This window comes from Ctenopharyngodon idella, chromosome 21, assembly GCF_019924925.1.
Source record: "Ctenopharyngodon idella isolate HZGC_01 chromosome 21, HZGC01, whole genome shotgun sequence".
NCBI lineage: Eukaryota > Metazoa > Chordata > Actinopteri > Cypriniformes > Xenocyprididae > Ctenopharyngodon > Ctenopharyngodon idella.
Window position 1 is genome coordinate 18,309,744 of NC_067240.1, and position 24,855 is coordinate 18,334,598.

At 35.7% G+C, this 24,855-nt stretch overlaps 2 protein-coding genes and 1 long non-coding RNA gene across 6 annotated transcripts in view; 2 read left to right on the forward strand and 1 right to left on the reverse strand.

Annotated features, from left to right (window-relative positions):
• Positions 1-12,274, reverse strand: part of afap1l1b (actin filament associated protein 1-like 1b) — a 29,068-nt gene extending 16,794 nt beyond the window's left edge. Inside the window, exon 1 of one of the 3 annotated variants that reach the window (XM_051876797.1) lies at positions 11,609-12,274. In XM_051876797.1, coding sequence (XP_051732757.1) covers positions 11,609-11,630 — 22 coding nt within the window. In that variant the 5' untranslated portion in view covers positions 11,631-12,274. The remainder of the gene's footprint in view (positions 1-11,608) is intronic. The other 2 variants (XM_051876796.1, XM_051876798.1) reach the window with 2 other exon arrangements.
• LOC127503246 (uncharacterized) lies at positions 932-11,602 on the forward strand. Its single transcript, XR_007927056.1, has 3 exons — positions 932-1,175; positions 3,139-3,366; positions 9,745-11,602. It is a non-coding gene; the product is annotated as an uncharacterized LOC127503246 (long non-coding RNA).
• A 2,031-nt stretch (positions 12,275-14,305) lies between the features above and the next one.
• Positions 14,306-22,719, forward strand: snx12 (sorting nexin 12). Of its 2 annotated transcripts, XM_051876801.1 has the most exons (6): positions 14,308-14,691; positions 15,191-15,286; positions 17,356-17,480; positions 17,677-17,767; positions 20,071-20,081; positions 21,785-22,719. In XM_051876801.1, the coding sequence occupies exons 1-5, from the start codon at positions 14,527-14,529 to the stop codon at positions 20,074-20,076; spliced, it is 483 nt and encodes a 160-aa protein (XP_051732761.1). In that variant the 5' UTR covers positions 14,308-14,526; the 3' UTR covers positions 20,077-20,081; positions 21,785-22,719. The 2 variants fall into 2 exon arrangements, with proteins under 2 accessions (XP_051732760.1, XP_051732761.1); XM_051876800.1 differs by lacking the exon at positions 20,071-20,081 and having other exon boundaries at positions 14,306-14,691.
• The last annotated feature ends 2,136 nt before the right edge of the window (positions 22,720-24,855 follow it).

Sequence of the window (24,855 nt, forward strand, 5' to 3'; positions counted from 1 at the left end):
GGGAATGGTGCCGATGGCACATACCGAGTTTATAATGATACACCAATGCATTAGTAAAATATAGCATTTTACAACAAAATACAAAATGACCAACATGGGAAAATAGGGTATCGTTCGACTCAGTATGTCGCACCGAATCTAAAGAGGCCAGTCTTTTTGGCCAAATCATTCAAAAGTTATAAGCAAAACATTTAGATTTTTCAAATCTCCTGACCACTAGGGGGCACTGCAGGTAGCCTCGGGTCATAGTTGTCATAACATACACCAAGTTTGGTCTGAACACGCTAAAGCGTTGTGGAGACATAGCCTTACGTCCATTTAGGTGTGCCCTTCGTCAAATTTGTTTGGCTGTTATTCGAGAACGGTTTGACCAATCAACTTGAATTTTTGTTGACATTGTCTGAAGATGATCTGGTTTGATTTTTGTGAAAATCAGAGCAACTGTCTAGGAGAAATTCGAAAAAGTAGATTTTCATGATGGAAAATTACGTCATAAGATGCAAACACACAGTCAAAACAACACAGAGCTGGAGGTAGAATCCTCACCACCAAACTTAACATTGTAAGTTCTTGCTGTTTAATATTTTAAGTTGCTCATACTAAATAGAAAGCTGACTTTATTTAATTCTTTTGTGTAATGTCAACCTTTAATACTTTTGATAGTTCATTCAACGCTTAAAATAGAGTTTGTCTGACACAATGAAAGTTTTTAGAGTGCATGCATCATTCCAAAAAGAATTAAATCTCTTTCTCAAAACAGATTAAAGAGATCAGTCACACATCTTTCACATGTAAGCACTTCACACCACACCCCAACCCTGCTCAAGAGAGAGGGATGGGAAAGGAAAAGTCCCTCTTTCAAGGCTGTACCTGCCACTCATTTAGCTTTGCTGATTCAGGAATTATTATTCTTGGCCAAAAGTAATTACTGCAATATGTGACCTTTCTTTTGCTTCTGCCCTGACAGCGTTTTTTTCTATCTTTCTGAACCAGATCAAAAAACCTGTTGCATAGCTCATGAGGTTTCTTTTCTAGACCCTCACCGCTCTGAAAACAAACACTGCTTTGAAGAGGGGGACGCAAACCGCTACGCAAACAGGGAATTCAAAATAAAGGATCTTTTCTGCGTTTGCACTTCTATTTTGAGAATCATCCTGTTCACTGGATATGTCTTGGTATGTAAAAGTCCATGTTACACACTACTGTTAATATAGCGACTAAAAATTAGGGCTGGGACAAAACACCCAACTCCTGATTCGATACTATCACGGTACTTGGGTGCCTGCCAATACGATATATGTATTGCGATTTTTAAGAATTTTTAAGTATTGCAATTCGATATTGCTATGTATTGTGATTTTTCTTCGTTTTTTTAACACTAGACCATGTGGAAAAGTTGAATCATATATTTATACAGACTCAACATGATGTATAAGATGAGTCATATTTACAATAACAATTCATCACATCTTTCTGAGTTTTATTTCAGAAGCATCATACATTACAGTACTACATTCTCTTGAATAAACGATTCAATGACAACCATTTTTTAACAGTGCGGTCAATGTTGATATTGTGGCAGGCCAATGACGTTTTGCTTTCTTTAAAGCACTGGGTGGTCTCACATCGCTTTCTCTTGTCCGTTTAAAAAGGATATTACGCATAGATAATGACACATTTTGCCCTCTGTTGGAGCAAATATGAGTAACTTCTGTCCACCTCGTCTATAAGCAAGGATAAAGCAAGTTATTTTTAATTAATATCGATTCTGGAATAAAAAAAATCGTAAACAAAAAAATCGTGATAGTTAGGTGAATTGATTTTTCCTCCCAGCCCTAATAAAAAGGGTGCAATTAAAAGCTGCTTAAAAATAATTATTCTGCAATTAAATATTAAACAATTGGTCTACATTAAATATACATTTTTTAGCATTAATCATTACTTTTAAATTATACACAGCACATTGGGGAATAGAGAACGTCAATGAAAGACTGTAAGAGAACTTGTGTCAGCATATTTACTTAGAGGGCTGTGCAAATTTGCTCTTCAGTCAGTCATTTAACAAAAACCCTCATTTAAAAAAATACAGCCCTGTGTAAGATGATGCAAGAGAAACAGTGAAATGAGCCAACAAATGTAAACGCCACAGTGAACAAACATACGGCTAAATAAAGGTGAAAACTACACCACTGATTTCTATTAATAGGCATTTTTAGGTGTGCCAGAATTATAATCATTTAAACATTCAGTATAATCATTTTTAAACAATAAACAAATTCCAAAACTGTTAATTCTGGAATAAATTAAAACATTTTCCAGAATAAACACCTAAGTGCCTATTATTTATGGCTCAGTAAATGAGGCATAATATCACTCTAAGACAGGAACCTTCCTGGTTGACTGTCAACAGAGAAGAGACCGTATAATTCACAATGCAGATTTCCAAATGCCTTTGCAGCTCTGTTGGCAGAGCACAAACACAGAGCTGACAGAGATAAAGAAAGCAAACCACTGAATCTCTCTCCGGTCCCGACAGCTGAAGGACATGAGAAACCCACCATTTTCAGACAAAAACAAAACTGAGCTGCATTGTGCTGAGGAGTGTTTTTTTTTTTGTGTGTGTTTCTCTGTCAGTTTGTCCTCATTGGTGTGATTTCATGTGTCTGATGTCTGCACTGGGTTCCTTCTAACACATTATTATCTACAATCTAAATTAGCAATTACTGTTTTTTTATGGAATATTGCAGTATTTTTTACAAATCTGTGCAAATTTTTTTTTTTTTTTTAATTCATATGCCCTCGTAATTTTTATTTAAAATAACTTCCCCTCTCTGTTGCTGTGATATCTCTTCTCTTCTCTGATGACGAGGGCGGGACAACCTGTCAGATCACAGTATTAGCAAACTATAATCATCCAATCAATACCCGATGGACAAAATCAAGTCCCACCCTACATTTTTCTTGTTCCAGAAGCTGTTTCATTCAGATATACGTCACAATAGGGAAGAAAAGACTATCGCAACTTCCGTTTCATGCCGACTTTAAACACACAGCCAATGATAAGCTATCTTTCAGTTGTCTTTCATTGAATTGGCTTAATGGCCAGTAAACTCCTAAGAGTTTTCCTCTCTCCCAAAGAGCAGGAAACGTGAATATGTGTGTGTCCGTAAGAGGAAACAAGAAAAAGTGAGGGGCGGAAGAAGAGTAGGAGGCGGAAACTCAGAGAGCAGAGAGAAGGATGACTCTGTTATTGTACTGAGAGAGGCGCAATCACAACTCCAGGGCCGCAGCTCTCCAGAGGGCCATTGTCTGGGTGTGCACTTGCTGACACGGGCGAGGGAGTGACCCGTCCCTTTTCCGAGCAACGTAAGTTCTCACACAACACCCTCTGTTCCTCTGTGTCTTCTGCTGGCCATGTTTCTCTCTGGAAACTGGGTCAAGTTTGTGGAAATAAGCACAGTCAGCTCAGTTACAAGTTACAACTATTCCTTGTGTGTAATGTGTGGGAATCTGTCTGCTGACTCTCACAGACCAAAGACATACTGTATTTAAAGGATTAGTTTACTTCAGAATTAAAACTTCCTGATAATTTACTCACCCCCATGTCATCCAAGATGTTTATGTCTTTCTTTCTTCAGTCGAAAAGAAATTAAGGTTTTTGAGGAAAACATTCCAGGATTTTTCTCCATATAGTGGACTTCAACAGGGTTATGGTTAAAAAGTATATAATTTTTTTTTTTTTTTTAGAAAATGGCAGATGGTTTCGCTAGATAAGACTCTTATTCCTTGTCTGGGATCGTGTAGAGCCCTTTGAAGCTGCACTGAAACTGCAATTTGGACCTTCAACCCGTTGAACCCCACTGAAGTCCACTATATAGAGAAAAATTGAATGTTTTCCTCAAAAACCTTCATTTCTTTTCGACTGAAGAAAGAAAGACATAAACATGGGGGTGAGTAAATTATCAGGAAATTTTAATTCTGACGTGAACTAATCCTTTAACTGAAAGCGACAGTAGAAAGACTTCGCTCATCAACACTTAGTCATATTAGTCGATATTTACACTTTTTTAATTGGTAATAGTCTCCAATATTGGTAGGTCTTTAAAGAATAAAACTCAACACTGCCATTACACCACATACAAAAGGAAAAAATATTCAAATGTTCCATTTACATGAATTAAATATTAATTATAAATGATTATAGTAATATTATGAGAGGATATATAAAACAGCTATTTTATACATGAAATCTGCAATATAGCAAGTACTTTCTTTGTAGTTTGGACTGGGCACATTTTTATACAACATTCCAACTGAACTTTCATTGAGTGGCTCGGCAAAGTAGTTAGACAATGTGGCATTGTGAGGTCCGAAATTACACAATGACATCACCTTTGAGGAAAAGAGGACAATGCAGTGCGAAGCATTCAGAAACATTCATTCACTCAAATACATCACTGAACACAATCACATATACACTAACACTTGCAAAACAAATTCTAGAGAAAGCAGCTGTACGGTCTTGAGGCAAGGGCATTGTGGGTAAGGGGATATGTCCTGCAGCTGTAGCTTCCTGTCTGGGCTGACGACAGCAGTTTCTATCATCCCTAACCTTCTGCTTCCTATTCCTCTCCTCCACACACCCCCAAAAATGACATACCATCCGTCCTTCGCTAACAAGCACGCTCTCTCTCAGCTCCGGACTCTCCCACCTGGACCGGTTCCAACAAAACACTACAAAATCATAGCACACTACATATCTACAACACGCACCATCTGTGCCTGTTTAGTGGTCTTATCCACAGACCATATTGGGTTTCTCCCGTAACAGTGAGGAATGAGGGTTCAGATCCTACAAGCATCATATGCAGAATGCCGTGACCACACAACCCTTAAAAAAGATTATCAGCTGTCTGATTCAGGGTGGGTGGACATCACGTGCCATAGTTCTAAAGGACACACAAGCAGGGCTAGATACATAGAAGAGGCTTTGATGAACACCAGTCAAGGTCACATGAAGGCCAAGGGTGAGATGGCTATAATTTAAAACTCACTATTTTAGTGGATGACAGCTTGCTGGGTGGGGTCAATTACAGAGGAACAACAGGCCACATAATTGAAAGGGAAAGGATGAAGGCTTTGAGGATGACAACATGGTTATCGATGGCTTAATGAGCATGGGAAAAAATCCTCCTTCAACAAGTTGAAGTACATTGTGATTGTCTGAACACATGCTGAGCAGGGTTGTGCACCATTAAAAAGTAAATTAGAAGAAATTTATCCACTGCAGTTTTTAACTAAAAAAACAGCATTTGATAAGAAGTCTTGTTTGAACGTTTTGAATTTTTTTTTTATTTAAAAAACTTGAAGTTTAAAGGGGACCTATTATTCAAAATGAAAATTCACTTTTTAAGGTGTTTGAACACAGATGTGTGTCCACAGTGTCTGTAAACAACCAGCCTATAATGGTAAAAATCCACCAACTCCTTTTTTTTAATCTCCATAAATCATAAACAGTCTCTCCAAACGCACGGTTCCAGATTTCCCCCTACTCGGGTAGGGAAGCCCCGCCCATGACTGGTGACGATCTGCCCTGTTAGCATAGATACCGCCCTGAGTGAGCCGCAGAAGTCCGCCATTTCTGTTTACTCGCTGTAGCAGCTGGAGATATATAATGTCTGCGCCAAAAAAGACATTACAAATGTTCTGTTATTTGATGTACCAACAAACATAAGAGTCTCCATCTGAGCCACTGAGGAAACCGTGGTTGAATTTCAATTATGAAGGAAATGTGCTGAAGAAAGTCGGTAAAGTGTTATATATTTGCGCAAAACATTTTTTTACGCCGGACTGCTTCACAAACGAGGGTCAGTTCAACGCTGGATTTGCACAAAAGATTAACATGACGGCACATGCTAGTCGATGAGTTGAATCAACTCCACAGCAACTACATAAATTTATCCACTAACCGTTCAGAAACGTCCAGTTGCATTCTGAAAGTTGTAACTTCTTTCCGAGTCTGTCCATTAGTGTCCGACTCCGGTTTGAACAATGTGGCTGAACACCACTACTGACAATCGTCATTTTGGCTGCGTGAGATTCTCCAGCTTTGTTGTTGTTGAGTATCTGAAGTGCGAGCTGTTCAAGCTCCACCCTCTTCTGGAAAGTAGGCCGGGAGCAGCAGCTCATTTGCATTTAAAGGGACACACACAAAAATGGTGTGCTTTTGCTCACACCCAAATGGGACAAATTTGACAAGCTTTAATAAATGATCTGTGGGTTATTTTGAATTGAAACTTCACAGACACATTCTGGGGACACCTGAAACTTATATTACATCTTGTAAAAGGGGCGTTATATGTCCCCTTTAAAGGCTTATAGGCCTTATGAACAGAGATAATGATAGATATATTTTTTTAAACCATTTACTTGATCAAGAAATTCAAGGAGAGAGTTCAACTCCAATGAAGAAGGCTTCAGGCTTCAAACTTATTTTCTCTGATGAAGCCCCCTTCCGACTGTTTGGGACATCTGGAAAATAGATTGTCTGGAGAAGAAATAATGAGCGCTACCATGAGTCCTGTGTCGTGCCAACAGTGAAGCATCCTGAGACCATCCATGTGTGGGGTTGCTTTTCATCCAAAGGAGTGGGCTCTCTTGCAATTCTGCCCAAAAACACTGCCATGAATAAAGAATGGTATCAAAACGTCCTGCAAGAGCAACTCATCCCATCAACCCAGGAGCAATTTGTTGATGACTTGTGCATTTTCCAGCATGATGGAGCACCATGTCACATGGCAAGAGTGATAATGAAGTGTCTTGGAGATCATTACATTGAAATTTTGGGTCTGTGACCAGGCAACTCCCCAGATCTTAAAGGGTTAGTTCACGCAAAAATGAAAATTCTGTTATTAATTACTCACCCTCATGTCGTTCCACACCTGTAAGACTTTCATTCATCTTTGGAACACAAATTAAGATATTTTTGATGAAATCCAAGAGGTATCTGACTCCTCCATGACAGCAATTTAACCACCTCTTTCAAGGTCCAGAATGGTACTAAAGACATCGTTAAAAAATGTCATGTCATGGAGTCAGGAACCCCTCGGATTTCATCAAAAACATCTTAATTTGTGTTCCAAAGATGAACGAAGTTCTTATGGGTGTGGAATGACATGAGGGAGAGTAATTAATGACAGAATTTACATTTTTGGTTGAACTAACCCTTTAAACCCACAGAGACTGATTGTTTACTTCATGCACTGTGCGACCACTGAAATTTGAGATGTTTCATTTACAGTCCTACACACATCTTTCCACACTAAAATCTGTTTTCTGGTTGGAGGATAATGCTATATTTCAGACTTTGTAAACCACAGAGATGACAGTTTTACTCATTGGCAATCACACTCACATTTACTCACATAAAATATTTGGAGGACCGAGTGTCTCTTGGAGAACAGTCTAGTTGAGATATGCAACCAAGTATTATACAGTTGGATTATGCAAGATACTCAGAAAATGAATGCCAGTCGGTAGACATCGGAGGAATAACCTGCCCATCAGCAAAAAGTACATCAAAATGAACAAGAGAACTGTCCGCTCATAACCAGATGGGATTTATAGTGAAGGAACAGGGCAGTCTTTTGCTGTATCTTCCACCATCTTCTCTGTTTCTACACTGCAGTCATAAGACTTAAGGCACGCGGTCATGAGAGTTGCATTTGTACATTACCCAACAACAACCCCAGCTGTAAAACCTTCCATGACTGTTGTTTGACACAATCCTAAACTTTCACTGTGTTTTTATGAAAAAGCAACTTAATCTTTGATTGTTGCATGAGAAATCAGTGATTTAGTGTGCTCGATTTGCATGAATTTTGTTTGCCATTTTTAAAATGGCAAGCAATGAAGAACTGCCTTTAGACAGAATTGTATATATAGAAAAAGGGCTTTCAGGTGACCTCTTTTTAAAGTGACATAAACATTATCACAATTCACATCAGATGTCTAATTTACAGTTTAAGTCCAGTGTTATTTTAGTATTATTTATATGCTATTATATTATTTATTATTAATATTTGTTATTAACTTTTTATATTTTCAGATTTTAAATTTTATGTACTTTTGTCATTCTTTTTTGTTTTTTATATTTCTATTTATTTCAATGTTAGCTTAATTTTAATTTAAGTTTTTTTCTGTTTAAGTTTTTCATCTAATATTTATATTTTATTTTATTTCAGCTTTATTTCAAATCATAAAAATTATTTTTAATACTTTTCATTAGCAATAACAAAACTGATATTCAGAGGTGTAAAGTATGTATTTGGTTACTGTACTTAAGTATCTTTTTGGCAACTTTGTAGTTTTACAGAATATAAAAGATATTAGCAACTTTTACTCTCGAACTTGACTGCATTTTTGAATAAGTATATGTACTTTTTACTCCAATACATTCGTGATGAGTAATGCAATTACTCGTTACATTTTGCAAGGCACCTAACTTTTTCTGCAGCAGTTTTTTTCTGCTACAACAGAAGTGATATTGCCATCTACAGGACATGTGCGTTTTGCCCTTACTCACCCAAACTGCAGATGGCGATAATTGCTGAATCGCAGGTGTTTCATTTATTTTACATTTATTCCAGAGCAAGTGCAGTGCAAGTAGGCTTTGAATATTTCATTTTACTAAACATTATTTTATTTATCCATTATATTGAAGAGACCTTTTTGAAGGATATTGGTTTACTTGTGGCCTATATGAGCACTTGAGCTTAACTGAGACCTGAGTGTTTGTAGACGTTTAAGAGGCTGTTGTGTCGACCTTGATTTATAGCAATTTTGAGGTGTTCAGTTTTATTTTGATTTTAGAAAATAAACATATGACTGCTCTCTCACAAATCAACTGTTTCTTAATTTCACTGGCATATCTCTTAAGTGTTGAGGACTAGTGCATCTTTGAGCTTACAATATGAGTAAAATACTTAAGTACAGTTAAAATCAGACACTCTAAGGATCGGTTTCACAGACAAGGCTTAGATTAAGCCAGGATTAGGCCTTAGTTCAATTAGAACACACAAGTAGTACTAAAACAGCTCAAACATGCATTTTAGTCTGGGACTATAGGCTTAAGCCTTGTATGTGAAACCGGGGGCATAAGACTTTTACTCGAGTCATATTGGAATTGGTGACTTTTAACCATCATTTTCACTGTGTCTGTACTTTTACTCAAGTATAGTTTTATGTACTCTTTACACCTCTGCTGATATGAGACTCTAGCAGGTAGAAGATTTGACAGTTTGGAATTATCCTTCAAAAACGGATGACTGACTTTCCCTTATGTTGTTCCAAAACTGTATGACTATCTTTTATACTGTGGAACGCAAAAAGAAAAAAATGTTTTGGACCCCACTGACTTTTTGACATTTCAGACACTTTGAAAGCTAAAAATCTTTCCTGAAATTCTTATCTTTCAGACATAATGCTCCTACCCATATCTTGGCTACTACTTTGCATGACTAATGGGATTGAGGAAGGTTGATTAGGAAAAGCTCTTCTTGCTTTATCCCGGGCCTCAGCATCTGACCTCCTTTCATTAGGGGGTTAATACATTGGTCATCCCTGTGATGACTGGCTTTGATTTCCACTCTTTGAGGACACAAGTGTGGAAGAGCCTACAGGGTCACACACAAAGACCTTTCCGGCCCCTCTGTATCGTAATAACCCTGTGTGATTTCTCTACAGACAAGAGCCGCCCTTGACGGCTGCGCTCGGTGCGAGGAATGCTGGAGTGAGAGACACTGTCAGGCCTGTGCGGACCCATCAGGCTCGCAAGCTGCAGAAGAGAGAAGCCTTTGTCTATATGGCCATGGGTATTTATAGATGTAAGCCATGTGCATAAGGAACTGGAGGAATCAGTGCACTTTAGACCCCCCTCCCACCACCACTCCCACCTTTCAGAGTTTGAATGAAGTCTTGACTTGAATCAAAGCATATTGTCATATATCCGACTACAATTTCTGTGAATCAATTCATCGGTGAATTAAGTAGCAATTAGGAAAACTAAACCATTATTTCAAAGGAGATGGCATAATCTTACACTACCGTTCAAAAGTTCAGGGTCAGTAAGAAAAATGAAAAGATATTACGCAGCACGACTGTTTTCAACATTGATAATAATAATAAGAAATGTTTCTTGAGCACCGAATCAGCATATTAGAATGATTTGTGAAGGTTCATGTGACACTGATATATTAAAATATATTAAAACAGAAAGTTATTTTAAATTATAATAATATTTCACTATTACTTTTTCTACTGTACTTTGGTGAGCATAAGAGACTTCTTTCAAAAACATTAAATAAATCTTACCAACCCCAAACTTTTGAAAGGTAGTGCACTAACTAACGCTCCTCAAAAGGAACAATTACACACATAAAAGGGCATTTCCAAATCCCACCATGACTAAAAACAGCAACAAGTGGCTGATGGGCTGTTTTTTCCTGGCATCCATGCAAACAAACTCAAAGTTGAACACATTCTCAAGCGGATTTCCTGCATGAGAGGCAAGGAAGTCTTCTTTCAGATCATGAATAGACATCATGCTGAACTGGCCTTCAACCAGCTAAAACAGCAGGATGAAGGAGCTGATAGCTGGGTCAATGGAAAGTTAGGAACATGAAGAATACAGGATGAGAGGAAGAGAGATATTTTTATATATTTTGCAGCACTGGCTGTGAAAGGTTTTGAACTTTTGATTCAATATAATGAGGAGGTGTTAAAATTTACTGTAATGATTCTTGTTGAACATTATGCTTTCCTTGCACTGGACATGTTTATTTGGGCCTTTAACAAATTATAATTTGGAGGAAAACATAAGAAATGAGGAGAACAATATTCAGTTCAGTCTATCTAAGGGTCATGTCACACATAATTGGCTTTAGAAAGGTGATTTTTAAGTGTATTTATTTAAGATTTTATACAAAGTATGCAATTAAGAGTTCAATTTTAGAAATGTATTACTGTACAAAATCATGACAACAGGAATGACTCTTCAAGTCCGTCCCCTACTTGAAGGGTTCACATACTGAAAGGGTGATGATGTCATTATGATGTCATTATGCTTTTTATGGAATCTTTTCCATATGTTATCAAGGTAACAAGATTGACACATGTCCTGGGGTCACAATAACAAAATTTAATAGTTTAATAAATGTTGCATCCACTAAAATCTAGCTAAATTAAAATGGTTATAATTGAAATTGCCTTTATGGCATAGTAGTTAGCCTAATGAAATCATTGTTTACACAATGGGAAAAACACCAATTTTGTGACGTTCAAATTAGTTTGACACAGTAATGAGTTTTTTCATTCATTAGGATATTAGCCATCTATTGCATCACCAACAAAACAGTGTAAGTGTTGATGAGGTTTCCTTTGTATCCCGATAAAGATAAGAATTATGAAATAACATCTGGTTCACCCTCCAGCATAGGTACACAGAAAAGGTGCAGATGACTTAATAATGTTAAAAAACTAAAATATTGCATTATAACTTATTTCGAGTAACTGTAAGGCTATTTTCGAATGAATACAATTTCAGACTTACAAGTGGAATCGGTGATCTCCATGACGAAGAGAATACTTTTCTTAAATACTCCGTTAGCACGCTTCAGCAGTCCCTCACTGTAATGTACACCAGCATCTTATGCAGCGCGCGTGTGGCCAACACTACACTTTTGACAGGGGCGCGTGCAGACCACTCCAAATCACTACTAATCCGGGTCCTAGTGCTCGCCAGGTAGTTAGTGGCAAACAACGTCATCCAGCTGGTCTTTGGTCTTTTTCTGACATTAAAAAAACACAAAATGTAAAGAGGACAGTCATATAAAATTGGGTCAGGACTCAGGGTCAAATGTAATCTTCCATCCACGGTGGTTTGGATGTAACATCAACATGATTATTGAGATAGTGGCTGGCTGATGCTAAAGTTTAGCACCCTCCAGAGGTAGAGGTCTTTATACAATTTTAAATATCAAATCACGTAATTGTTACTACATATAGCCTACACGAGTGAAACAAATCTGAATAATAATTTCGGAAAAGAACAATGCAGAACATACAGTATGGTGATATCTTAGCTAATGTCAGCTAATTTTTATTCTAAGTAAGACGTTTTATAAAAAGATGCAGTTGACTTTTATTCATTTTTGACCATAATAACCCAAAATGAAAAAAAAAAAAAAAAATCGATTTATTTTTGAATATACTTCATTATACACTACCGGTCAAAAGTTTGGAAATATTACTATTTTTAATGTTTTTGAACGAAGTCTCTTATGCTCATTAAGGCTGCATTTATTTCATAATAAATACAGAAAAAAACAATAATATTGTGAAATATTATTACAATTTAAAAATATGGTTTTCTATTTTAATATACTTTAAAATATAATTTATTTCTGTGATGCAAAGCTAAATTTTCAGCAGCGTTACTCCAGTCTTCAGTGTCGCATGATCCTTCAGAAATCATTGTAATATGCTGATTTATTATCAATGTTGGAAACAGTTGTGCTGCTTAATATTATTTTATAACCTGTGATACTTCTTCAGGATTCTTTGATGAATAAAAAGTAAAAAAAAAAAAAAAAAGCATTTATTTAAAATAGAAATCTTTTGTAACAATATACACTACCGTTCAAAAGTTTGGGGTCAGTAATTTTTTTTTCTTTCTTTTTTTTTTTGAAGGAAATTAATACTTTTATTCAGCACGGATGTGTTAAATTGATAAAAAGTAATAGTAAAATTTATATTGTTAGAAAAGATTTATATTTTGAATAAATGCTGTTCTTTTTAACCTTTTATTTATCAATGAATCCTGAAAAAAGTATCACTGGTTCCAAAAAAAATATTAAGCAACACAACTGTTTTCAACATTGATAATAACTGAGTATCAAATCAGTATATTAGAATGATTTCTGAAGATCATGTGACACTGAAGACTGGAGTAATGGCTGATGAAAATTTAGCTTTGCATCACAGAAATAAATTATATTTTAAAGTATATTAAAATAGAAAACCATAATTTTAAATTGTAATAATATTTCACAATATTATTGTTTTTTCTGTATTTTTAATGAAATAGTAATGTTTCCAAACTTTTGACCAGTAGTGTACTTCATAAATTTCTACATATCATTCCAAGTTTATGGCAGGTTTATTTGTTATTAAGTAAAACTAGAAATCGTTATTTGAAATAAAACAAACATTAACTAAAATAAAATAACAACAAAAAAAAAACTTTATTTCACTTACATAGCCAAAATAACAAAAACTAAAATGAAATAAAAATAAATCAATATATAGACATAGGCCTAAGCCTTTTTTTACAAAACTGACAAAACACACAACAAAATTACTAAAATTTTAACTAAAATCAAAATATAAAATGTAATTCATAATATTAATAAAATTATTATGTTTATGCTATTATATGTATACTCTGCATCATACTGTGTGTATATTAAGCTAAGATATTTGGAAGGTTTAATTCTGTTTTGTGTATAGTTTGTATAATGTGTGTATATGTGTATATACTGTATTGTATTTTATAAATCCTGTATTGTGTATATTTTGTACTGTGTACATTCTGTATTATGTGTGGTACAGTGGATATTTGCATTTTGTATATTTAATGTAGCCTACCTGTCATGCTTTGTAAAGTGCACTGTGTGGAGTATTTACCCAAGACTTTATTTACCCAAGACTTTAAAATAATGGTGATTTTGATTGATTTAAAAACTAAATAACCCTGGTTTAAAACATAAGCAGGTGTCAAATAAAGGTAAATGTTATCTATGTAGGCTGTTATTTTGGCAGCCTACTTTTACGTTTTAAAGCATGTTGTTTAATATAGCTATATAAAAATTATGGCCTACATAAGAAAAGCGCTATATAAATGCTTCATTCATTCATAAACATTTTCTATTCATCACGAGTAGCCTGTAGTCTGCCACAGCACTGAAATCGACGAAATATGCTAAACAGAACTTGGTAAAGTGTACTAATAATTTTGTAAAGGGTATTTTTAAAAAAAAAAAATCTATTTGAGCAAAATTACATTTTAAAATCCAGACATTTCTGTTCAATCCACACCTTTCCAGGCTCTCCTCCTCCAGTTATGAAATCTTATGGAACCCTGAAAAGCCCACCCCCTCACCGTCTTCTCAAATCTCATAGGTCAATTGCCTGTCAGTCATCATAAAACAGAACTTTTATTGGCTAGCTGGGTGATGAAGGGTGGGTCATGAAGTACGTCTCCCAAACTGCTGCACATATTATCGAATCGGTGAGAAACGCAGGATTTCCTGTGGTGTTGGTGAAGTGGACACATTCAAGTTTTAGATTCGCAGAAGTACCTAGTCCAATTTTAACATCCATCGATTTAATGTCTTAATCAAAACCATCTCATCCGTACGTGCCCTAGACTACACCTCGACGTAGTTAGTCTGAAAGAAGTCATCAAAAATGTCCGAACCCACAGTGGCCGATACTCGCCGGTTAAACTCCAAGCCGCAGGACCTGACGGACGCCTACGGCCCTCCCAGCAACTTTCTGGAAATCGACGTGTACGACCCTCAGACAATAGGAGTCGGCCGCAACCGCTTCACCACTTACGAAGTCCGGATGAGGGTAGGCTGGCCCAGTGAATGAATGTGATTGTATGTGTGTGTGTTAGAGAGACTGCGGCTCGGTTCGGCCTAGTTAGCCTGCTCGCTAACATGCTAACTAACGCCTCATTCGACGTGAACGAGTCTTTTACCCTCGCAAAGCTTTTAGAAACGTGGTTTTATTTTATGAACTGCACGTTTTGATATATGAAAAAAGGTTTTCTGTGAAAGCAAGTTGGATTTAAGCAATCTGGCGGGTAGAGGTTGAGCTAATTTAGCTGTTGCTTTTACTCTGTCAACCGTCAACAATCTCTAGCGAGATGTTTATCTTGCATCTAAGACATTAATATAAACATGTTGATGTTTTACTATTATAAATGCATACATTTTATCAGTTAAATAATATGTTAAATTGTTAGATGTATTTGAGTATCCCTCTGCATCGTGTACACCGCTAATATATCTGATATATTTTATTTAAGAATCATGTGACTTATTCTGCTTTCTCCGTTGAAATCCAGACAAATCTACCCATTTTTAAACTGAAGGAGTCGTGTGTCAGACGAAGATACAGCGACTTCGAGTGGCTGAAGAATGAGCTGGAAAGAGACAGCAAGGTATGACAGAATAAAATACTAGTACTGAACAAATGGTTGTCTTTACATGTTCAGTGCAGAAATTAAAAATGTATTACTTAATGAAAAAGCTTTTAAGAGAGACTTCATGTAGACCCTGTAAAGCCCAACATGAAGCCAGCAAAGTCTATTTTTTTTTTTAAACGGAACAGATAATTGAACCTTTTAGATAAAATATTAAGAAAATTCTTTAAAAAAAAATTTTTTTTTAATGTTTTGTATCGTATTTGATACATCAGTCTTTTATGGCTCATGTAGTATGATATAGGACAAGATATAGCTTGCACTCAAGGAAGAAAAAAAAAATTATTCAGAGCCCCAAACTTGAGCAAAAATATGCAGTTTGGTGCAGTTTTTGATATTTAGATTGTCAAAAAAGTAAGATGAAATTCTGCTAGCTTGTAATATAAATCAATGAGATCTTTATAGCAGATTACTTGCATAAAATGCATATAAAAATCAGTTGTCACTCTACATCTCTTAAAGTCCCCCTGTAGTCAATACTTTTATCCCTTAAAACTAATCTTTGATCACCAAAATTACATATTAAAACGTTTTTTCCTATGAAAAAAAATCTTAATGCCTTAAAATAGCTTGAATGTAACTCTACACCCTTGCCTCATTTGATATACACGGATCTATGAATATAATAATTAGCCCCGCCTCCATTCACTTGCACGAGCTCAGACAAGATCCACTCTGTCAACTTACTGAGGTAAACGCTGCACAATGGTAGCACTTTTTACAACGTCGGACACATAACAGTAATTAATATGATTAGCGTTTTGCTTGACTACGTTATCAAACAGCTAATAATGTGTTGTAAAGTTACACCAACCATGTTCACATTCACGAGTCAGACAGCTGCCTTCTAACAGTCAAACGCTTTGAACAACTCAGAACGTCAGTGGAGAAAGATTTTTCATATCAACAGAAAAATATACCGGGATAACCTTCTTTTGAGACTCCCCTACGCGGTCATTTAATGATATGCTAAAGCCCGCTGGCACGTTGACGTGATTGATTGGTTACTAGGTAGTTTGTGACATCAGAGATTTCAAACCGCGTGTTTGAGACTGTCTTTGGTTTACTGCAGTTTTAAAGAGAAAACACTCAGCAATGGTGTTGACTTATAAATTTGCACATGGTTTGTCTTAAAGCATGTTAAAACACCAGATAAACATACAACATTAAAAACTTGATTTTCATTCCAGGTGGACTTTAATAGTCTTAGGCAGATGATATATAAAGGGTTAGTTCACCCAAAAATGAAATGTCATTATTTACTCACCCTCATCTCGTTCTAAACCCATTAGACCTTCGTTCATCTTTGGAACACAAGTTAAGATATTTTGATGAAATCCGAGAGGTTTTTTTTTATCCTCTAATGAAACCACTGTAGTCACTTTGACTATTTTAACAATGTTTTTACTACTTTTCTGGACCTTGAATGTGGTAATTTCGTTGTTTTCAATAGAAGATTAAAAAAAAAACTCTCGGATTTCATCAAAAATATCTTAATTTGTGTTCTGAAGATGAACAAAAGTCTTACAGGTGTGGAACGACATGAGTAATTAATGACATAAATTTCATTTTTGGGAGAACTAACCCTTTAAATGCTTAGTTTTATGATCAAAGCTCTGTAGTTTTTAAATTGTGGGGGCAAAACCTATAATACAATACAATGATTAAGAGATGTACGAATAAGCGTTCAACGGAAGCCTTTGATATTTATCTTTTAACATGATTTAAAAAAAAAAATAAAAAATTCTTGGGTCAACCTAAGTTGCTTCAGTCCAGGAACTGTTCATTTTGAAATATTATTAACAATATAAAAGTTATTTTGCGCTTACTTCATACAAAATTATTAAAGATTTCACAGCAAAAAGAAGAATTTAACTTTTACTTACTAAAAAAAGTATAAACTATAAATCAGAAGGCATTCTAGAAGATTTTCTGCAACAGGTTTTTTCAGCAAAGTTTTGATCATGATAATTTTAAGGCCTTAGAAATTAATTTATATTTTTAAAATGTATGAAAATATTTCCTAGATTGTTGTGCCTCCATTGCCTGGAAAGGCATTGAAGAGACAACTCCCCTTCCGTGGAGATGAGGGCATTTTTGAGGAGTCCTTCATTGAGGAGAGACGAGCTGGGCTTGAACAGTTCATCAACAGGTTGGCCATCGAAATGATGCACAACGGACACTACTAAATTATAAAAGTACAAGACACAAATTGATAATATTTGAGGGTCTGAAATGACTACACAAATATATTGTTTGTTTATTTCACATTTACTTTCAAAAAGACTTCAGCTTGTCCAGATTTCATGGATTGCACGCATAAATATTTTGCTCATGTTCCTCTTCAGAATTGCAGGTCATCCTTTGGCCCAGAACGAACGCTGTCTTCACATGTTCCTGCAGGAAGAAAGTATTGACCGGAACTACATTCCCGGAAAAGTACGGCAGTAGGGTTTTCCAAACTGGGACAAGGGAGGGTCTTCTTTCTTCGGTTGTCAGCTTCTATTCCCATTCGTCTGCAAACAGTGCAGAGTAACGTTTATTTTTACACCGAGCGAAATCTAGATACGTGATGAACCGTGCAGGACTTGGTTTTATTAAACCAATCATGTTTTGTACATGTGTCTGAGAGTTTCTCTTTACACACGCATTGTATTTCTTTTACATCTATACAATGTACTTGTTAGTGTGTGTGCGCGTATACGTTATATAACTATACATTAAGCTGTAGCAATGTAAAGCGAAGAGGGTTGGCTCATATCTTTGTCCTCTCTAGCGACATGTGCTTTTCAAGTTCAATAGTCAAGGTGTATTGCATGTCATTCCAAACAGCGCAAATGCTTAACACAAAATTAAGGGAGCAACGAAGAGCTGAATTTTTGCAGCAGTTTAGAAAAGTGCTCATAAATATAAAGCGTTAAATTGTTCTGGGGTGTGTTTCAAACTTGTATTTTTAAGCCGTATTTGTTTTTGTAGTCACATGACCATCAGCAGGACTGTAAAATGCTAGTCAGTATTCAGAATCACAAACGGAACTTGGTATTGTTGCTTGTTGCTCCCTTAACCGCCCGATGCGTCGTTAAATATAATTTGAATGACCATATTATACAAATGTGCATGTTGCATTTCAATCTGGTTAACTCTGTGAACGCAAATTTTTTTTTTCAGACACATGGTTTATAAAGAGATTAGAGCCTTTTAATCCAATTTTATGTGAGAAGATTTGGTGCTGAGACTATGTTGGAAGATTTATGCTGTTAAAAAAAAGTCTTTGTGTTGGTGAACAAATAAGTTCCAAAAATGACTAAATATCAAATATATATCACACATGTTAAAGGAATAGTTCACCCAAATGAAAATTTGCTGTCAATTTACTTGCTCTCAGGCCATCCAAGATGTAGGTTCCCCAGTGTAACAGTAAAGATGATATTTAGCTGAAACCGTGGTCCTCTGTGATTCATATAATGGAAGTCAATGGGTGCCGTCATTTTAAGTTTCAAAGAAACCGTATGCAGACAAAACAAAATTAATACCCGCGGCTCCAGACGATACGTTGAGATCTTAAGAAGCGAAACGATCGGTGTACAAGAAACTGAACGTTATTTACAACGTTATTACCTGTAATCCACAGTCTCATCAAACGGTCCTGAGCGCGTTCACGACAGTCTGGAGCGTGAGCTTTTTGTCGCATAATGATGTATGAGCTCAAACATTGAGAATCTGTAAAAAGTCAATCTTCCCGACTGAGAACGCCCGAGCGAACGGAATTTTGATTTTTTTTTTTTTTATATAGGTTGCGACATCCAGGACAAGGACTAGTAAGTACTACTTTGATGAACAAGACAACATACGCGTCAGCTCACGTGTGAGTTTGCTCTGGCACATGTCATTATGCATCAGGAAGCTCACGCTCCAGACTGCCGTGAATTCGCTCAGGACCGTTTCCCAAGGCTGTGGATTAGAGGTTTTAATGTTGTAAATAATGTTTAGTTTCTTGCACAGACTGATCATTTCACATCTTAAGACCTCAATGTATCGTCAGGAGTCGTGGGTATTAATTTTTTGTCTGCATATGTTTTTTTTTTTTTTGAATCTCAAATTGACGGCACCCATTGACTTCCATTATAAGAATCACAGAGCACCATGGTTTCAGCTAAAAATCTTCTTTACTGTTCTTCTGAAGGAAAAAAAGGCACCTACATCTTGGATGGCCTGAGGGTAAATTAACAGCAAATTTTTTGTTTTTGTGTGTGTGTGTACTATCCCTTTCAGTATGTGTTATACAATAATAGGCATTTAGTAGTTGAAAGGAATGTTCTAAAAACTGCTATTTGGTTGAAGTACAGTAATATGTCCGTTTGTCAGCCAATATGGAGTTTTCCCAATTAATAAACAAATGTACTTATTTTTTTGGTAGGAAATAAGTGCTTGAGACTTTTATAGCATGTAAGTCCAGGTTAAACTCCAGGATGCGTTCTGAACATGTCAATCATGTGAAAGATTCAAAAACAGCACTCTAAGAGAGGACAATATATGTGCCAACTGTGTAAAAGTTGTCCTGCCAAAGTTCAGTCATTTTCCTCAGAATGACTCTATATTTATGTTATCTCCTGTGTTCATTGATTTGTGCCTGTGACGTTTGTCTGTAAATAAAGTAAAACGAAATAGAGAACACCGGCTGGAGATTTTATAACATCAGTACATTTTTGTCCTTATTCTGTTTATTCTCTCTTCCATTTTAGGTGTGAATAAAGTAAGTTTTGTTTTTTACTCTCAGTATGTTGTAACTGATGTGGGGAAACAATGTCTGCATGAATGCTAATGAACAAATCAGTTATATTGTGGGGGAAATTCTGTCATACTTACAAGACTCATTTCAGTGTCGTCTTACATCCTATTGCTTTGCTAATTTTTATTTTGCATATGCTTGTCATGTCCTTACCAGTAAAACTACTGTTGGCTGCATGTCTTGATTTGCATGCTTTGTGTTGTAAATTATGGTTTCTTAAAGTGTTAGTTTGTCCAAAAATGAAATTTCTGTCATTTATTACTCACCCTCATGTCGTTCCACACCTGTAAGACCTTCGTTCATCTTCGGAACACAAATGAAGATATTTTTGATGAAATCCGAGAGGTATACGACTCCTCAATAGACAGCAATTTAACCACCAATTTGAGGTCCAGAAAGGTACTAAAGACATTGTTAAAATAGTCCATGTGACTACAGTGGTTCAACCTTAATGTTATGAAGCGTCAAGAATACTTTTTGTGCGCAAAAATGAAACAAAAATAACGACTTTATTCAACAATGTCCCCTCTTCTGTGTCATTCTCATATGCTTTTTACGTCCAGCGCTTCCAGGTTCTACGTCCGTACACCAACTCATTGGCCAGCTCCTGTGTCAGCGTCACACACATGCGTCGTGCTGCTCACGTGAACGGCATCAGCCAATACTGAACCGGCCTTCTGACGTAGAACCTGGAGGCGCTGGACGTAAAAAGTGTATGAGAATGACACAGAAGAGGGGACATTGTTGAATAAAGTCGTTATTTTTGTTTCGTTTTTGCGCACAAAAAGTATTCTCGTCACTTCATAACATTAAGGTTGAACAACTGTAGTCACGTCGACTATTTTAACAATGTCTTTAGTACCTTTCTGGACCTTGAAAGTGGTTAAATTTCTGTCTATTGAGGAGTCCTATACCTCTCGGATTTCATCAAAAATATCTTAATTTGTGTTCTGAAGATGAACGAAGGTCTTACAGGTGTGGAACGACATGAGGGTGAGTAATTAATGACAGAAATTTTCATTTTTGGGTGAACTAACCCTTTTAAGTGAGTCTGTTTCACAGACAACACTCAGACTGTTATTAAAGGGATAGTTCACCCAAAAATGAGAATTATCCCATGATTTACTCACCCTCAAGCCATCCTAGGTGTATACGACTATCCTCTTTCAGACGATCACAATCGGAGTTATATTAATAATATCCAGGCTTTTTTTAAGCTTTATAATGGTTATGAATGAGCTCCAGAAGGTTAATAAAGGCCTTCTGAAGTGAAGCAATGTGTTTTTGTAAGAAAAATATCCATATTTAAAACTTTATAAACTATAAATGGATTACTTTTATGATGAATGGATGCAGTTTTTCGGGCTTCAAAATCTCGAGCACTATTCACTTCTATTATAAAGCTTGGAAAAGCCAGGATATTTTTTTAATATAACTCCTATTGTATTTGTCTGAAAGAAGATAGTCATATACACCTAGGATGGCTTAAGGGTGAGTAAATCATGGGATAATTCTCGTTTTTGGGTGAACTATCCCTTTAACATTATCCAAGTTTTTGTCTAAAATAAAATAGAATAATGAAGGAGGCAGCATAGTTTGCACTGAGTTCATTAGTTCTGTCAAGATCTCTAACCGTTTTGTTTCATGTCTCTTGGCCTGTGATGAAGGTTTTGGTAAACCCCCTCCCTGTCCTGGACCCATCTGCTCTACCAGCTCTTTTCTGCACATCAGTCAAAACCTTTCACAGCTGCTGTCCATAATATCCTGTATATATTTCTGTTCTGGGATAGAACTAAACTACAACATCTATTTCACTCTGAGGATGAACTCAACTTAATGCTGTATTTATACCTCATGCACTCATTTTGTGGAAAGAAACATTCTTTTTTTTTTTTTTTTTTTTTTTTTTTGGGGGGGGGGGCTGACCTTTGAACAAATACTCCTTCAAACTCTTTCAACTCCTGGCTTTAACCTTTCAGGCAACCCAATGATTTTTCTCCAATAAAAAAAATTAAAATAAGATAAGAAGAATAAAAATAAGGAGAATTTTGGTCTGGCCGCTATGACATTCCTAACTGTATTCTGAATTAAAAGCTAGTCTGAGATTAATTAGATAATTCAATCCTAAAAAAAAAAGTGACCATGTTGAAAAGTTGAGTATTTGCATCACAAATCCAGAGAACAATTATCAAACTAACTCGCCAAATGTAGCACCTCAGAAACTAAAACTGGGATTGCCTCTTGACAATGTCTTCCTTTACATTCCATATTTCATTTGTATCCTTTTGACTTTGACTAAATATGTTATAATAAGGCTTTTGCAACCATTGTATTTTCCTTTGTTTAGTGTCAGTGTAACGAGTCAAGCTTTGGGAATGTATATATTCAATCACTGTGAAAAACTGAATTCCATTATGACAAAATGTGTCACATTTGCTGTTTTGTCTCTACTATGCCATCTCTCAAAACGAGTTATGTTATTTTCTGGCTTTTTCCATTCTGGTTATTTTCAGGACTGTGTGTAAAGAAAAGGGCACTAATTGATTTTTAAACCGATAGCCATCCTTTCTACCCATGAATAAACCCTCTCTGTCTCCTTCAATGTATTCTCTCATTCTGTTTAATAAGATCATACATGATTTATATTTTATAGTTAATCGAGTGTAAATCTTTTAGTTTGTAATAATATATATATGTGCATGATGTGTACATCCACACCTCGACATATTTAAATTTTTCGTTTTTTTTTTTTTTTTTTTTTTACAGTAATTCATTAAACCGATCAAAAGGGCTGTTTTCTTGAATGTCACCACGAGGTGGCAGCACTGCCGAAAGATGCATGTTGCATGCATGAGAAAACTTCGTCAATCACCATCATTTCATTTTAAAGAAACCTGCACGGTTGTTTTTAATTATATTACATTAATGTTATACTATATTAATATTTTAAATTATATTATATTACCGGTCAAGAGTTAATAATTAGTAATTAACAATTATATGGATTACAATTATACATTCATTAATAAGACATTTTTTGTTTCTTTTTGAAAGAAGTCTCTTAATTGGACTGCATTCATTTGATCAGAAATACAATAAAACTAATATTCTGAAATATTACAATTTCAAAGAACTGTTTGCATTTTAGTATATTTTAAAGGTGCAGTTTCAGCGGCAATTACTCCAGTCTTCAGCGTCACATGATACTTTTTTTCAGATTCTTTGATGAATAGAAAGTTCAACAGAACAGCATTTGAAACTAATCTTTTGCAGCACTATAAAGGTATTTACTGTCACTTTTGATCAATTAAGCATATCCTTGCTGAATAAAAGTATTAGTTTCTTTCTCTTTTTTTTTAAATCTTAGGCCTACCCCAAACTTTTGAGTGGTAGTGTATCATGGTTTCCACAAAAGTATTAAGCAGCACAACTGTTTTCAACACTGATAATAATAATAAGAAACGTTTCTTGAGCACCAAATCAGAATATCAGAATAATTTCTGAAGAATTATGTGACACTGACGACTGGCGTAATGATGCTGAAAATATACGTTTTAAAATATATTAAAACAGGGCCTAAAATTAACACTCGCCAAGCGCCAAATGCAAGTAAAAATCGGTGTCAATTGCCAGTTGGCGGGTATTCTACAATGCAAAATTGTGAGAACGTGAACAAACATGAATGATGCTCGGGACAGTGTTGCATCTTCACAAAAGGTAAGCCTTGCCAATTTAAATATTCAATCTCAAGAAGACGCGAAAGGGAACTCAATTCGTTACTCATGCTATGTGAAAGTTTTCTGTTCTCAAACATCCGAAACCCTTAAAAATCTGCGTCTCAGACAGTGTGTGAATACAGAATTGAGCTGTCTTTCACATCTTCTTGCACTTAGACATATTCAAACAAAATTATGTCAAAATGCCTGTCTTAGCAAGTATCCCTGTAAACATAGTCAGTTATGTCTTAACTGAACATAAACAGTTAAGAGATAAAACGCATGTGTAACAGTATATTGGATCCGTGCATTAGCTCTTAATGTGACAGCAGCCTAATATTCCTGCTGCTGTCTGTTTTTAAAGAGGTCATGAATTGAAAAATCAACTTTTCCTTGAGCTTTTGACATGTAAGAGGTCATTGTACTATAAGAATATCCTGTAAGTTTCAGAACTGAAAACGTCCTTGTTAGCCAATAAAAGCTAGTGAGATGAGGAAGAGAGAAGAGCGATACAACAGGACAAAAATAACATTACATTTCAAAGGATCCTAATGTTAGTAATATAGTTATTTTCAACAATGTGAACGTCTCAGTTGAGCTTTATTTATTTTTATTCGGTACATTTCACTGTGGATTCTTTGGTAAATGAATCGCATTTCGGCACAGGCTTTGCAAACAGACTTTTACGATATGGACACGACAATAATGCAACAACATGTAAGTTTGTTATTCTAATGCCTGATCTGATTTATAATGATTCATGTACAGTCAGATGTTCTTTGTCTATGTGTCAGTAAATCAAACCAGTGACTAAACAGTCAACTTCACGTTGTTTCTCTTAGTAGGATGAAAATAATCTGTTATTTAAATGGTGATTAAATTATATATAGAAAGCGATCAAAGAACGCTCCCTTTACAATCATTAGAGCTGTCAATCAAACAGCGTGAGTTTATCAGTGACTGAGTTCTGGACATGAGCCAAAACTCCCGTTTTATTCAACAAATCTCTAAATTACATTGAG

Coding starts and splice junctions, on each gene's coding strand:
- snx12 (XM_051876800.1), top strand. CDS start 14,527: ATGTCCGAACCCACAGTGGCCGATACTCGCCGGTTAAACTCCAAGCCG. Junction 15,287..17,355: donor AGCTGGAAAGAGACAGCAAG/GTATGACAGAAT, acceptor AATATTTCCTAG/ATTGTTGTGCCTCCATTGCC. Junction 17,768..21,784: donor GGAACTACATTCCCGGAAAA/GTACGGCAGTAG, acceptor CCTGTGATGAAG/GTTTTGGTAAACCCCCTCCC.